This window comes from Theropithecus gelada, chromosome 6, assembly GCF_003255815.1.
Source record: "Theropithecus gelada isolate Dixy chromosome 6, Tgel_1.0, whole genome shotgun sequence".
Classification (NCBI taxonomy): domain Eukaryota; kingdom Metazoa; phylum Chordata; class Mammalia; order Primates; family Cercopithecidae; genus Theropithecus; species Theropithecus gelada.
In genome coordinates this window covers 143693911-143709706 of record NC_037673.1, presented here as the reverse complement: position 1 = coordinate 143709706, position 15796 = coordinate 143693911, and the positions used below count along the sequence as shown (strand labels likewise).

The 15796-nt window shown below is 37.6% G+C and overlaps 1 protein-coding gene across 1 annotated transcript in view; it reads right to left on the bottom strand.

The window, feature by feature from the left end:
* The window catches only part of STK32A (serine/threonine kinase 32A), an 83882-nt gene extending 72032 nt beyond the window's left edge, over positions 1–11850 (bottom strand). The window contains exon 1 of the mRNA XM_025389423.1: positions 11699–11850. Coding sequence (XP_025245208.1) covers positions 11699–11850 — 152 coding nt within the window. The remainder of the gene's footprint in view (positions 1–11698) is intronic.
* Positions 11851–15796: the final 3946 nt, after the last annotated feature.

Here is a 15796-nt window from a genome sequence, read left to right as displayed (position 1 = left end):
CTAACAGAAACTCTGTACCCATTTAATAATAACTCCCTATTCCGCCTCTCCAACTGCTGGTAACCTCTATTTTATTTTCCGTTTCTATGAATTTGTCTGTTCTAAGCATCTCATCTAAGTGGAATCATAAAATATTGGTCTTTTCATGTCTGGATTATTTCATTTGTTATAAGATTTCAAGGTTCATCTATGTTGTAGTATATATCAGAATTTTACTTCTTTATAAGGCTGAGTAATATTCCACCATAGGCATATACTACGCGGTGTTTATCCATTCATCTGTTGATGGACATTCGGGTTATTTCTACCTTTTGACTATTATGAATAATGCTGCCATGAACACTGGTGTGCAAGTATCTATTTGAGTCCCTGCTTTCAATTATTTTGAGTAAATATTGAGTAATGGAATTGCTGGATCAAATGGAAACTCTATGTTTAACTTTTTGAAGAACTGTCTGACTGTTTTCTTCAGTGGCTGCACCACATTACAGTTCCACTATCAGTGTACAAAGGCTACAATTTCTCTACATCCTCTCCAATACTTGTTATTTCCCATTTTTTAAAGAGTAGTACTGGCCCAGTGTGGTGGCTCACACCTGTACTCACAGCACTTTGTGCGGTCTGAGGCAGAAAGATTGCTTCAATCCAGGAGTTTCAGACCAGCCTGGGGAACATAGTGAGACACTGTCTCTACAAAAAAAAAAAAAAAAAAATTTGTCTGGTGCGGTGGCACATGCCTGCAGTCCCAGCTACTCAAGAGGCTAAGGCAGGAGGATCACTTGAGCCCAGGATGTTGAGGCTGCAGTGAGCCATTTTCGTGATCACACACCACTGCACTTTAGCCTGGGAGATAGAGCAAGATTCTGTCTCACAAAAAAAAAAAAAAAAAAAAAAGAATAGGTGTGAAATGGCATCTCATTGTGATTTTGATTTGCATTTCTCTAATGTTTCGTAATGCTGAGCATCTTTTCAAGTGCTCACTGACCATTTATTTATCTTTTAATGTAAAACTACTCAGATTCTTTATCCATTTTTAAATTGCATTTTCCCTTTTTATTATTGACTTGGAAGAAATCTTTGTATACTCTTTTTTTTTTTTTTTTTTTTTTGATATGGAGTTTCGCTCTTGTTGCCCAAGCTGAAGTGCAATGGCACAATCTCCATGCACTGCAACCTCCACCTCCCAGGTTCACGTGATTCTCCTGCCTCAGCCTCTCAAGTAGCTGGGGATACAGGCACTTGACACCACACCCAGCTAATTTTTATATTTTTAGTAGAGACAGGGTTTCACCATATTGATCAGGCTGGTCCTGAGCTCCTGACCTCAGGTTATCCACCCACCTTGGCCTCCCAATTTGCTGGGATTACAGGCATGAGCCACAGTGCCTGGCCCCTTTGTATATTCTAAATGCACATCCTTTAATAGATATATGATTTGTAAATATTTTCTCCCCATTCTCTGGGGTGACTTTTCACTTTTTTGATAGTGACTTTGAAGCATAAAAAGCATAAAAGTTTTAAGTTTTTATGGTGTCCAATTTATCTACTTTTTAAAGTACTTGTTCTTTTGGGGTCATATCTAAGGAACAATTAATGATTACAAGGTCTTGATCATCTACTTCTATATTTTCTTTGAAGAGTTTTATACATTAAGTTCTTATATTTACCTCTATTTTGCATTTTGAGTTAATTTTGTATATGGTGTGAGGTAGGGTTCCAATTTCATTCTTTTACATTTGGATATACAGTTGTCCCAGCACCAGTTGTTGAAAAGACAAATTCTTCCCCCATTGAATTTTCTTGGCACCCTGGTTAAACGTCAATTTACTGGAAATGTGAGACTTTATTTTTAGATGCTCAATTCTGTTCCATGTTTATCCTTATGCCAGGACTACCCTGTTTTGATTATTGTAGCTTTGTAACAACTTTTGAAACTGGGAAGTATGAGCCCTCCAACTTTGCTCTTCTTTTTCAAGATTGTTTTGGCTAGTCTTTGAATTTATTGAATTTTGAGTCCCTTGGACTTCTATACACATTTTAAGATCAACTTGGGAATTTCTGCAAAGAACCCAGCTGAGATTTTGATGTGGATTGTGTAGAATCTATAGATAAATTTGTTATTAGGATATATTCCTAATATATCCTAATAAAAGCCATAGTGCTTTTTTCACTTAACAGTATACTCTGCAGAGCAAACCACACTAGGAGATAGAGATATTTCTCACTTCTTTTCTCAGGTGTGCAGTGCTGCAATTTATGTATGTCACATGATTACTCAACCTGTCCCTGCTTGATGAATATTCAGGTTGTTTCCAGATTTTTGGCTAATATAAATAGTGCAACAGTGAAAAACTCTATGCGTATATCTTTGTTTGTTGTTGTTGTTTTGTTTTGTTTTTTAAGACAGAGTCTCTCTGTGTTGCAGAGGCTGGAGTGCAGTGGCATGTTCATAGTACCCTGCAGCCTCCACTTCCAAAGCTCAACCTGTCCTTCCATCTCAGCCTCCCGAGTAGCTGGGACTACAGACACGTACCACCATGCCTGGCTAATTTTTAAAATTTTTTTGTAGAGACGAGGTCTCACTATGTTGCCCAGGCTGGTCTCAAGCAGCCCTCCCACCTTAGCCTCCCAAAATGTTGTGGTTACAGGTGTGAGCCACCACACGTAGCCCAGTAGTAGTACTGGCCCAGTGTGGTTGCCTTCTTATATTCTGGGCAGTCTAACTTCGTTATAGATGTATAGAAGAGGGTTTGCTAAAACAAAGATTTGTCAAAACAAAGGGCAAAGCTATATGTAATTTTTGCTTGATATTGCCAAATTTATCTCCATAGGGTGCATATCATTTTGAATTGCCACCAGCAGTACGTGACAGTGCCTATTTCACCACTTTCTCTCTCTAGAGTATGTTGTCAAATTTTCAGAGGTTTCTAACAGTAGAAAAACTCATCAATAGACCAAGAAGCTTTGGAACTTATAAAATACTTACTTCCTGTCTCATAAGCAGCCTTACAAAGCTTTTCCAAAGAAAAAAAGCACCTTGAATGCCTTCTTTAACACATATAAGTGACTGCACCCACTCTTGTGTATTTTCTGTGGTTATCCAGAATAAACAGCCATATATCTAAAATTCATAAACGTGGACAACTTAGAATTTATGTAGATTTTTTGGGCAGTAAACAGAATGATTTTGAGAGAACTACCATATAATTTTTACAATAAGTGTTCAGGCCAGAATCGGTGACTCACACCTGTAATCCTGGCACTTCGGGAGGCAGAGGTGGACGGATCACCTGAGATCAGGAGTTTGAGACAAGCATGGCCAACATGGCAAAATCCCATCTCTACTAAAAATGCAAAAAAATTAGCTGGGCGTGGTGGCAGGCTCCTGTATCCCAGCTACTTGGGAGGCTGAGGCAGGATAATCACCTGAACCTGGGAGGCACAGGTTGCAGTGAGCCAAGATTGTGCCACTGCACACCAGCCTGGGCAACAAGAGTGAAACTCCATCTCAAAAAAACAAATAAATAAATGTTCATTAAAACTTCCTTTTTAGCGATAAGAAACTTGTACGTAAGTCTCAGAAGACGTAAAGACTCTTGGTCGGAGTTTATCTCCCCTGTAGTTAGTCTTTCCTGGTCTCTCCTTGACAAATGTAAATTAGATGTTACTCCTCTGTGACCTTCCATGGCACCCAGGTATTTCTCTATTACAGAATGCTTCAGGCCTGGTGCAGGTGACTCACGCTTGTAATCCCAGTACTCTGGAAGGTAGCACTTTGGAAGGCAGGAGGATCGCTTGAGGCCAGGAGTTCAAGGCCAGCCTGGGCAACATAGTGAGACACAGTCTTAAAAAGATGTGTTTGTTTTTGTTTGTTTTTGTTTTTAAATTAGCCAGTATAGTGGCATGCACCTGTAGTCCCAGCTACTTAGGAGGCTGAGGTGAGAGGATTCCTTGAGCACAGGAGATCAAGACTGAAGTGAGCTATGATTTAACCACCGCACTCCAGTCTGGGTGACAGAGCAAGACTCTGTCTCTTAAAAATGAAACAAAACACTTCAGAAATCTAGTTGTAGATGGCTGCATAGGATTACATTGTATAATCACCATTAATATTTTCTTTTTGCCTGAATTGCTCACTAATTGAACAAAGAATTTTGTGCCTTGTTGATTTCTATCCATCAGCAACCCCTGGCATATAGCATGGTGTATAATGAGCACTTGTTCATCCGATGGTCATTTTACAAATATTTATTGTATATTCATGTTGTGCAAGGTGCTGAGAATAAAGGAGTAAACAAAGGACGTGGTTTCCTTCTTCCTGAAGCCAATCATCTATAAAAGATAAGCAAATATTTAACAAACAAATATGTAGTTATAAAATATGGCAAGAATTGTGAAAGAAAAGTGAAGGATACTGTGATAGAAACTAACAGAAGGACCCAAGTTTGATTGCAGGGGTCATGAAACCCTCACAGAAAGTAATACTCACATGCGTGTGATTCAAGACATAAACTATAGCCTCAATTAACATAAACAAAAATCCACAGTTTGCACAGTAAAAAAGATGGGGGGCAATTTTTAAAAATCATATAACAGGTTGCATGTTAGTTTTTCCTGATTATTATGATGATTTTTCTGAAGCCCTGACCTTTCTCTGGACAGAGTTTTAAATCATATTTCATAATCTGTTGGCTAACGTATACTGGCGCTGGAGATTTAATTTATGAAGCTTCTCCACGGAGAAATTTTGCTATTATTATTTTCTACAGAATCTCTTGAGATGGCCACCTCAGAGCATCATACAGCCAGTACAGGCAAAGGGGAATAACAACATTTCGCTCTCCATATAAAAGGGCAAGCCAAGACAGCACACTCAGATGATAATGAGGAACAATTAAATCAGACTCTTGCTTACAAAGTTCATCAAGTGTCCAGGAAAGAAAAAATAAATGTTAGAAGTTAATACTTTTTGTGCTCCATGACAATCATAGACCGATTGCAGAGAAACTAGTTTAAGTTGGAGAGCTTGGGTCATTGATGGGATTGGAAATGGCCACTTGTGATTCAGCAAGTGGCTGGGCAGGCCTGGCTGGCGTGGGAGAGGTGCCCGGCATGCTGAGTCATACATTGTGACTGGCCCTTCTCCAGAGCAGAGAGACAGGAAGTTCAGCTGGCACAATGTATTGTCCACCCTTCTGCCTCTCCAGACAGAAAGGCAATTTATTTCTTTATTGACCAAGCTACCCACATTCAGAATTGCAGGTCAGAGGGAGATGTACCAGAATTACTACCAAGTGAAGATATTCTTACTCAGCCTTCGCACCTTCATCCCAGGTTCTCTACTTTCAATGCACCCAATGTTCCTTTACCCGTTTAGTGCTTATAGCCAAACTAGACCAATTGCCTCTTCAGAAATGTTTTGCTTTTCTCCTGTCTCTGCTCTTATCTCAGTGGCTCTACTATTCATCTCTATTTCTGATGTCCAGCAGTAGAAACACTACCAGGAAAGTAGGAATAATATGACATAATGGTTTTTCTCAGACCTGAGAATATTAAAGTATCAGTGGTGATTTTGTTTTACTAAAATATTTTAATTTATCATGTTAAATGGCTCTTTGAAATTTTTAAGTTGATTTTGCAGTTGTAGCTAATGTTAAAATGTTTGGTTTTAGATTTGTAAAAGTAATGATACATATATAATAACATTAAAATAAAATACATGTTAACACTGAGGGTCTTAGAGAATTTGGGGGTCAGGAGTTAGAATCCAGCTTTGTCATCACTTTCTGGTTTTGCAGCTATTGAAAGAAATGGAACATGTCATCATCAGCATACTTATTTACAGGAACTAGTATTTGAAGATATATGAAATTATACATGTAGTATATTAGTACAGCACCTCAAAAATAGTAAACTCTTAAAAATATTAGCTGTCTTAAAGAATGGCATTGCATATATACAATTCTTTAAGTTTCCCCAAGAATTTCCTTCTTGAGTTTTCTTTCTAAAACTACACTTTTCAATTCATCAAACTTAGTCACAGTGAGAATATCTCACCCAATTAAACTCCAATCCTGCTTAAATTCAATATGCTTTTAAACAGCAACAAAAATGAACTAGTAATCTATTAAGTGCAATCTAAGGAGAAAAATACAAATCTGCAGGATAGATTCATGTTTAATTATAACTACAAGTCTCAAGTGGATACTTAGAAAATCCTATTCTAATTCTCTATTAATTTCACAGATCTTCGCAGCATCTCAACATTTCCTGTACTCTGACCACCTTCATTCTCAGTTGATGGCCTCATATACCACAGGGAAAACACAGGCAATGGCATGAGAACTACTTCATCTGCCCTCTGACAAGCCCAGCAGCTCACACACATACAGACTTCCAAACTCTGCTTTCTCTCCTAGTACATGAAATAAGGTTCCCCACTTCCACCTAAGGTCAACTCACTCACCTGTGCCCTGAGTCACATTCATCTCACCACCTACAGGACCTGACTTGGCAATCATTCCTACTCTTTACTATATTACTAATTTCTTCCTCTCTATTGGCTCATTCTTGTTACAATTCAAACTTGTCTATGTACCTCTTAAAATATATGTAGGAATATATATAAATAGAATACATATTTATAAATAATAAATAACATACATAATAATATATGAATAATAATATAAAATAAATATTTTATTATAGCCAGTAATATACATAAGAGGATAATACAGCATGACCAACTAGCATTTACTTTTGGAAATCAAGATTGCTTTAATATTTGCAAATCAACTTACTTCACTCATAGTAGAAATGATCTCAGTAAAACAAAAGTATTTGATAAAATATTATACTCATTCATGTTTTAAAAAAAACTTCTAGTGAGTTAGGACAGAAAAGAAACTTTCTTCTTGTGATAAAGGATATCTACAAATAGCCTACAGCAAATATTTTATAAAATCTTGATATATTGAAAATCTTCCCTGTGAAGTCGGGAAAAAGAGACAAAGATGTCCATTATCACTACTTTTATTCAATATTGTTCTCAATGCATGTGCAATATGCATGGAAAGAAAAGATAAGAAGAGTGAAAGGGAAGAAATAAACCTGCCACTATTAGTACATTATATGAATGTAAATATTGAAAATCCAAGAAAACCTATGGGACAACTAGTATAATTAATAAGAGAATTTAGCCAGGTCACTGAACACAAAGTCAATGTTAATAATGAATTGTATTTTAGTATATAAGCATCAAACTAGCAAGAAATACAATTTTGATAAATAATACCACTTGTAACCTTATCGAATACCTAGTCATCAGTCTAAAGACAAATACGCTAGACCTCTATGCAACAAAACTAAAACCAAAGAGAGAAATTAAGGGATACCTACATAAATAAGGAAATGTATATGCATATATATGTATATGCATGTACACATATATATATATAAAAAATGTATGAATTGGAAATTTGGTATTTTTAAAAATGTTAATTATCGCTGAATTAATCTATAGACTCCATGTACCAAATATACGTACCAGCAGCTTTAAAATACAAATTGAAAAGCTACTCATGAAATTTATGTGAAATTTTAAAGAGTCAGCTGTAGCCAACATAATCCAAAGATGAATTACTGAAAATTCAGTATAAAACTACAGTAATTAAAACAGAGTGATAAATATGCAAGAGTATACAAATAAATCAATGGAACAGAGTCAAGAAACCCACACATAGATGGTGACTTCATTAATAACAAATGTGGTTCTGTGGTGCAGTAAGGAAAGTATAAGCTCATCAAAAATGGTTAAGGGTTAATTACTTATTTATGTGAAGACAAAATAAAACTTGACCCTAGACTGTAGATCTGAATGTTAAAGCTAAAACAGCAAAGCTTCTAGGAAACAGGATAGAATAGCTCCACCTTGGCGTAGACAAAGATTTTTTTTTTTTTTTTTTTTTTTTAAGACAGCGTCTGGATCTGTCGCCCAACCTGGAGTGCGGTGGTGCCATGATCTCTGCACACTGCAACCTCCATCTCTTGGATTCATAGGATTCTCATGCCTCAGCCTCCCAAGTAGCTGGGATTTACAGGCATGTGCCATTACGCCCAGCTAATATTTGTATTTTCAATAGAGATGGTGTTTCACCATGTTGGCCAGGCTTGTCTCAAGCTCCTGGCCTCAAGTGATCTGCCTGCCTTGGCTTCCCACAGTGCTGGGATTACAAGCGTGAGTCACTGTCCCCAGCCAGAAAAAAATTTCTTAAAGAGGACACAGGAATCACTACGCATAAAGAAAAAGATTGATACATTGTACCACATTAAGCCCAAACATTTTTTATTGTTAAAAAAAAAAAAAACACCGTTACTGCAATGAAACAGAAAGTCAAAGATTGGGCAAATAGTTTATATCCCCCCAAAGAAAGACTTCTTGGTGAAGTTTCACAACTCATTCCATATATATAATAAATTAGATACTAATTTGTATTTCTTTTACTTCTTGTATATTATGTTCCCTGTATTTTTTACCCATAAAAACAAAAGATAGGTTATTCAATGTCTCATTTTGCGTTAATAACTTTGTTCTATCATCCTCAACCTATGATAAGAAACTCCTGATTCAGGGTAGAGTTCTACATACATAATATTGAAAATGATTCCACACTTTCTTCTAAAATGTATCAATTACATGTAGGCTGTATGCCTATTGTCAGGCATAGTTATATGTAGTTTTTCTAGACATTTTCCCTACTGATAAATGCATCTTTCTTTTTATTTGTTTTATTTGGTTTCCATGCAGAACAATTCTGTGATTCATCCTTTTCCTTCGAAATGTTTATGTTAAGTCTTTCAAACATCTTAGATAATTCACTACTTCTTTATCTGAGCAGAAGATTTAAAATTTAATATACCTTTATATGTCAGCAAGCAAATGACATTCCAGTGCTAGGAAGCTAACACACGTCAGTGAAGATATTGATTTTTGAATTATTTAAAATCTGTGTGATATAATACATTTTAAATACATGTTACAAATTATAATAAATATTTACTATTGCCTGCTTGATAGTAACAACATAAATCACAAAGGTTAACACCTTTTTCTCTTTGCCACATATCTTCTGAAAATTTCCTTATCCTCCATTTCAGCACCTGGAACAACACCTGAACTTGGTATGTGCTAAATAAACGTTTTCAAAAAAGTTTTATAAAGACTTGCATATAGAATATATAAAGAGCTTTTATGGATCAATAAGAAAAAGAGGCAACCAATAGAAAGGTGGTCAAAAGAGTCAAACAAGCACTTCCCAAAAAAGGGATTCTAAGTGGTCAATGAGCAAAAATATGCCCAAACTCGTAAGTCACTAGAAAAACGCAAATTAAAACCACAAGGAGATACCATTACACATTTGCTGGAACACCCAGAGTCAAATAAACTGATAATATCCAGTGTTGGTGAGGCTTTGGAGCAACTTGACTTTTCACACATTGTGAATGTGAGTATAAACTGGCACAAGCTCTTTGGAAAATTGTTTGCCAGCTAAACCTATGTAAACCCTAGGACCCAGGGATTTAATTCTTAAGTTTATATTCCAAAATACGTGTAGAAAAATAAAAATTACACATATTTTGGAATATAAACTTAAGAATTAAATCCCTGGGTCCTAGGGTTTACATGTGTACAAAAGTACACATATTTTGGAGTATGCCAAAAGATACACATAAGAATGTTAATAGCAGCACTCTGCAAAAGTCTCAAATTGGAAACGATCCAAATGCCTATCAGTAGTAAAAAATGCAAATGAACCACAGAGTATTTATACAATGGAATACAATAGAGAAATGGCAACACACCATTGCTGCCTGTCACAACATGAATCTCAAAACTCACTTTGTACCTCTCCTCCTCTACTTGGAAAATAAAATCACTCAGTAAGTGATTTTATTTCTCATTTTCTCATTAAGCCTCTCCCTTTGCTCCCTTTGGTCTTTTGTCCCACCATGTGGAGTTGGCTTTTATTAACATCTTGATAGAGTCAGGAGACAGCCAAGGGTCCCCTGAGAAACCCTGCCTCCAAGTCTAAAACAGCCTGAAGGCTGAAAAACCGGACTGCTGGTCCTAGATGAAGCCTGCGCTTTCCCGACTCATTCTCTCTAAATAATGCCCACCCGCGTCCTGAGGGAACGGGGTGGAGCCAGGGGAGGTTCGCGCTGTTTGCAGTGGGAGGAGCCTGGCCTCTTCAGTTTCCGTGTGGTAACCCGGATTCAATCTGTGAGGCAGGAGGTTGCTGGCAAGACTCCCTCTCGCTTTGATGAGAGTTTTTCTTTCTTTTTCCTTTTCGCGCAATAAATTAAATTTTCCTCACCCTTCTACGTGTTGCAAGCCTAATCTTTCCTGGTCGTGTGACAAGAGCCCAATTTTAGCTGAACTAAGGAGAAAGTTCTGCAACAATCTCAATATATTTTTTATTTTTAGTTTTAGTTTTTTAGAGGCAGAGTCTTGCTCTGTCACCCAGGCTGGGGTGCAGTGGTATAATCACTTCAAACTCCTGGCCCAAGGGAACCTCCCACCTCAGCCTCCAAAGAAGCTGAGATTACTCAGCTAATTATTTTATTCTTATTTTTTGTAGAGGTGGGTTTTCATTATGTTGCCTAGGTTGGTCTCAAACTCCTGGCCTCAAGTGATCCTCCCGCCTCAGCCTCCCAAAACACTGGGACAAGGTCACAATATTTATCTTCTCAAGTAAGGGGTCTGCTCTTTTTGGCTCCTTCTTCTTGACCTTGCAGCAGCATCCGAAATGGTTTTCCCTCCTTTCTGAATACCTTTTCTCTCTGGAAGATTCCAGGATGGCAGACTCCCCTGACTTACCCATAGCTTGTTGATTAGCTTCATGACTGTTCTCTTTCTGTCTAGTTTCCTGAATCTTCCTTCTCTACCAGAACTACTAGAGAGAAATGTCTTCAGTCCTCAGACCTTCTGTTCCACCTAGTCTCTCTCCCAAGGTGCTCCCTTCAAGTCCCTGGTTTATATGGCGTCTAACAGCCAATGATTCCCATATTTTTGTTTTGTTGGACTTCATACACTCTGAATTTCTCTTTGAACTCCAGATTCATTTACTCCCTATTCAAGAGCTCTATCTGAATTACTAAGGGGCAGTTCAAAATTAACACAGCTGAAAGAGTTTTCTTGATTTTCACAATGAATCTGCTCCTCCTCCAATCTCCCCATCTAAATGAATGACACGATCATCTAAGTTGCTTAGGCCAACAATCCAGGAGTCATTTATTTTACTCTTTCTTTGAGCCAAGGGGCAGGAATGTTTTCTGAGCAAGGCCAGTTGGATTCTCTCCCAGGACTTTCAATCTTGAGTGGGTGACGCAAGGTTAGAAAATTGGTTGGAGCTGATTCATGTCCGCCCAGACAGCTTAAAAGCCTATTCAATAGTTCCTGCTACCTAGATTTCCAGAATGGCCTTTGTCCCTAATCTTTGTGAAACCTGCTACTTCAGCTGTGCTTCTGAGTCTTTACCCCATATCCTTCCAGTGAGTTTCTTTTTAGCTTAAATTTTCTAATGGCTCCTTGTGTTGTTTTCAATAAAAGATGATAAATGAATATGTGAATATCTGCATTATAAAGACACAGCTTCCTGTTCATTAGTCATCAGCAAACATCTCTAGGTGAAACAATTACTGCCTACCGGCCACAGAATAACACTTCTCTACTAAGCTGTTCTTCAGGGACTGCCGTCCCTTCTCTACTTTTGCAAGTTCATCAGGGTCATATGCCAAAACAATTTCTTCCTTGAACCCTTTCACAGCACTACAAGGACTCAATAACCTCATGTGGCTGTGAGTTCTTGCAGTATTTATAGTTTCTACCATTTCCTTGATCATTTTGTGGACTTCTTAAACATACTTCATGTATTGTGGTGGATTGTTTGCAAAACTGGCCACAGTGATTTCTCTGCCTGGCTTTTTCAATGTTGACTTTGCCATGCCACTCATCAGAAGTGGAGCCTATTTCTCCCCTCCTTGAATCTGAGCCTGACCTTATGATTTACTTGGTCCAATAGGGTAGAAAATGTGACTTCGGCAGAGGCTGAAAAAGTGCTTGCTCATTAAGTTTGTCTCCTGTTGCTGTTAGGAACCCTTCCACTCCCATGTGAAGAAGCCAGGGTTAGTCTCATGGCAGAAGAAAAAGATTAGGCTAGCCTCCACCTTCAAGGTCTAGATGGATAATTTTGAATCACTGACTTATATAACAGCCCAAACTAGAACTGCCTGCCCAATCTACAGAATCATGAGACATCAATACTCGCTGTTTTGAGATAGCAAGTTTTGGGGCAGTTTGTTACATAGCAAAATCTTTCATAATGCATCTAATTCTTAACCTAAAAGCAAGTCTATACAGCACTTGAATATTGGGAAGCATCTTCTTTTTACAGGATTTTACATTATGTGTGTAAATGTGTATGTATGTTTAGGGATGATGCACCTGATAAAATGATCTTTTATATCCTTACTAGCTCTAATTTGTATAGATTCCTCTAAAAATGATGGAATTTGACCTCCATTGCATCTCTGTTGCCATCCCAGAAGACTGAGGTCCAAACAACATGTACTGGGAAGAAATATATACTGAAAACAAACAAAGAATGTTTATGCTTAGGAAATTTAGGAATTCTCCCCACAACAATAAAATATTCTAATAAAACATGTTTAATAATATAAGTATAAAATAAAATAAAATTTCAGGACCTTCTAAATTGATTTTGACAAGGCAGAAGTTAAGCCCTGGATACTGAGTGAGTTGCATGGCGTGTCTGCAATTCTGCATCTTAGATTATAGCTTACCTCTCTTCCTCATTGTTCTTATTCTTTAAACAACTAGGAGAGACCAGACCTCCCCTTTCCAATCACTGATCTTTGTTATAGATTAACTGCCTCCCTATAGTCCTGTACCTAACTCAGACATGATGGTGCCCAAGGCCCCATGACAATTACATCTACAGAGTAGAATGTTTACATATACATTTCTCAAAAGAAAAAGACCACTTTGACTAATCAGATCGTTGTAACTATGTGTTAAACCTTACATAGAAAGATGGTGAAATTCTGTTAAACTTCCCTGAACTTTGTCTATAAATGATCCCCAATGTCTACGCTTCAGAACTCTGATTTCCATTCCTTGAATTCTGTGCTTCCTGGGGGGCCTGTCCTCAAACTTTGTACTCCAATAAACTTGCTTTAAACTAGATTCTGACCCTTTTGATTACTTTAGGTTGACAACAGAAAACAATTACAATAAAATGTTGCTTGAAATATGCAATCTTGTGAATGGTATAGATAGTAAAAAGTCAGGTATGTTGAAAAGCATAGGGAAAAAAATGGGAAGGAATTGCATTAAATACTAATAGTGTTTGTAATAAGCAGAATAAAGGCTCCCCAAAGATGTCCACATTATAATCTCCAGAACCTGCTAATATGTTTTCTTTTATGGCAAAAGGGACTTTAAGGCCCATCACCAGATAGAGAGGTGATCCTGCATTATCCGGGTAGGCCCAATGTAATCACAAGGGTCCTTAAAAGACGAATAAGGAGAACATGAAGTCAGAGTCAGAGAGAGGTTTGAAAATAGAATGCTGCTGGCTTTGAAGATAAAGGAAGGGGCTACAAGCCAAGAATGCAGGCAGCCTCAAGAAGCTAGAAAAGGTAATGAAACAGATTCTCACCTGGAGTCTCTGGAAGAAACACAGCCCTGGTGACACCTTGATTTTAGCCCAGTGAGACTGATTTTGGACTTTTGACCTCCAGAATTGTAGGATAATAAATCTGTGATGTCTTAAGCCACCAAGTTTGTGGTAATTTGTTACCACATCAATGGAAAACTAATACAGCAGATATTTCTGCATGATGAAACACAGGTTTTTCTTTTTTCATTAGAATTTTGTGTTTCCACATTTTATACAAAATACATAATATTTTATATTCAAAAAATTAGATTTAAATTTATAAAAATTTAGAGTAAAACAAAAGACTTTCTAGTGCTCAGGCTCAAGTTTAGGTGCAGTTGTCAACTCAAGAATCTTTTCTGGCTGTGGGGGAAGCAGGGACATTCTGTTTCTAGCAAAGGAAACCAAAAATATTTCACCCCAAATACACTTGTTTGACATATCTGGAGATGGTGCTTCAGAAGAAGTCATGCACACAGGAGTAACCCTGAAAAATTACCTTTCATGGAGATTATTTGTATCTACAGGAAAAAAAAATTAAAATTAAAAAAACACAAAAACTACATTAGTGAAATAAACAACCAGGCATTCTCTGAGGACCTCCCTGTGATCAGATCTCCCAACCACAGCCTATCATCTATTCTTTCTGAGAGTTGCTACTTGTGAGATTTCATCTATATAACAAGGACCACCTTTGCCCCATGCCTTTCTTTCTCTCCCTTCACCCATGACCTATTTTGCCAAGCTCTTTCTGTAACCTCAAGATGGCATAAAAGTGTCAACCATCTAACCCTTTCTGTGAATTTCTATATTGCAAAGAAATTTTGTGTGCTTTTTCTCCTATTAATCTGCCTTTTATCAGTTGATTCTCAGGGAACCTTCAGAAGGTGAAGGAGAAATTTTCCCTTGGCCCTTATGCTGGAAGAAGTGTCACTCAGTTGTTTGTTTAAAGTCACCATTTATCAATCACCTACTATGTGAGGTGCTTGAAATACACATTCTTATCACTGTCATTCAAAGTAGTACTGACATGAGTATTCCTGTTATTCTTAATTACGGGTGAGGAAACCAAGCACAATACCAAACATAACTGGCTAAATTCACTAGGTTACCCAGTGGTGGAACAGAGATTCAAACTTAGATTTGTCTGACCCCAGGACCTGCAAAGAAACTGAAGTGCATATGATTATATGAGGGTATGTTTGTGAGTGTGCAAACAAATGACACTGGTATAATGGCAAAAAGGGCAATTAACCAGAAGCCAAAGGCCTTAGCCCTAACACTAACACACATTCATTCACATGTTCATTTAACAGACATTTATGGAGCACTTACTGTGTGCTAGGCACTGTTGTAGAAGATGGGGAATGAGGCAATGATCAAAAACATACAAACATACCTGCCTCGCACAGGTTGTATTTTTCTGGGGTATGAAAGACAATAAACAAAATAAATCCTGTTCCTTACATATTTTTACGGGAGTCTTACAGATGTGTATAGGGATGGTATAGTGTAGGAGGAAGAGCAGAGGCTTTGAAGTCAGGATTCTTGGGTTTGAGTCCTTGCTCTGCTACTTCCTGGCTGTGTGACTCTGAGAAAATATTTTAGCTCCTTTGAGCCTCAGTTTCTTCAGGAATACAATGAGAATAATAATCCCTATCAACCAGGTTGTTATAATGAATAAATGAGATAATATATGTAAAACCCCCCAAAAAAAGAACACTACTAATAGAGAGTTAGTATTGTTGATGCTGTGGCCCTGAAGGCCACCTTGAGTTCTTATGGTTTATAATCCCATGAAAAAATGCTAGCACTCTGAGTCACATGTGTGGAGGCTGCTTCCAGGCAAGCCACTGAGAAGAGAGAAATAGCTCAGACAAGGCTGAGCTATATGAACTATGCAAAATGTATCAGGCCCAGAGAGACAGGAGGATGGGACTTCAGTCATATCCCCACACTGATGCCTGGGATTTTGTTTCTGACTAGCTGCCTGGTTCATTATCATCATGATCCTGGAATCTGTGATACAAAGAATAGCATGTAGCCTATCAATAGCT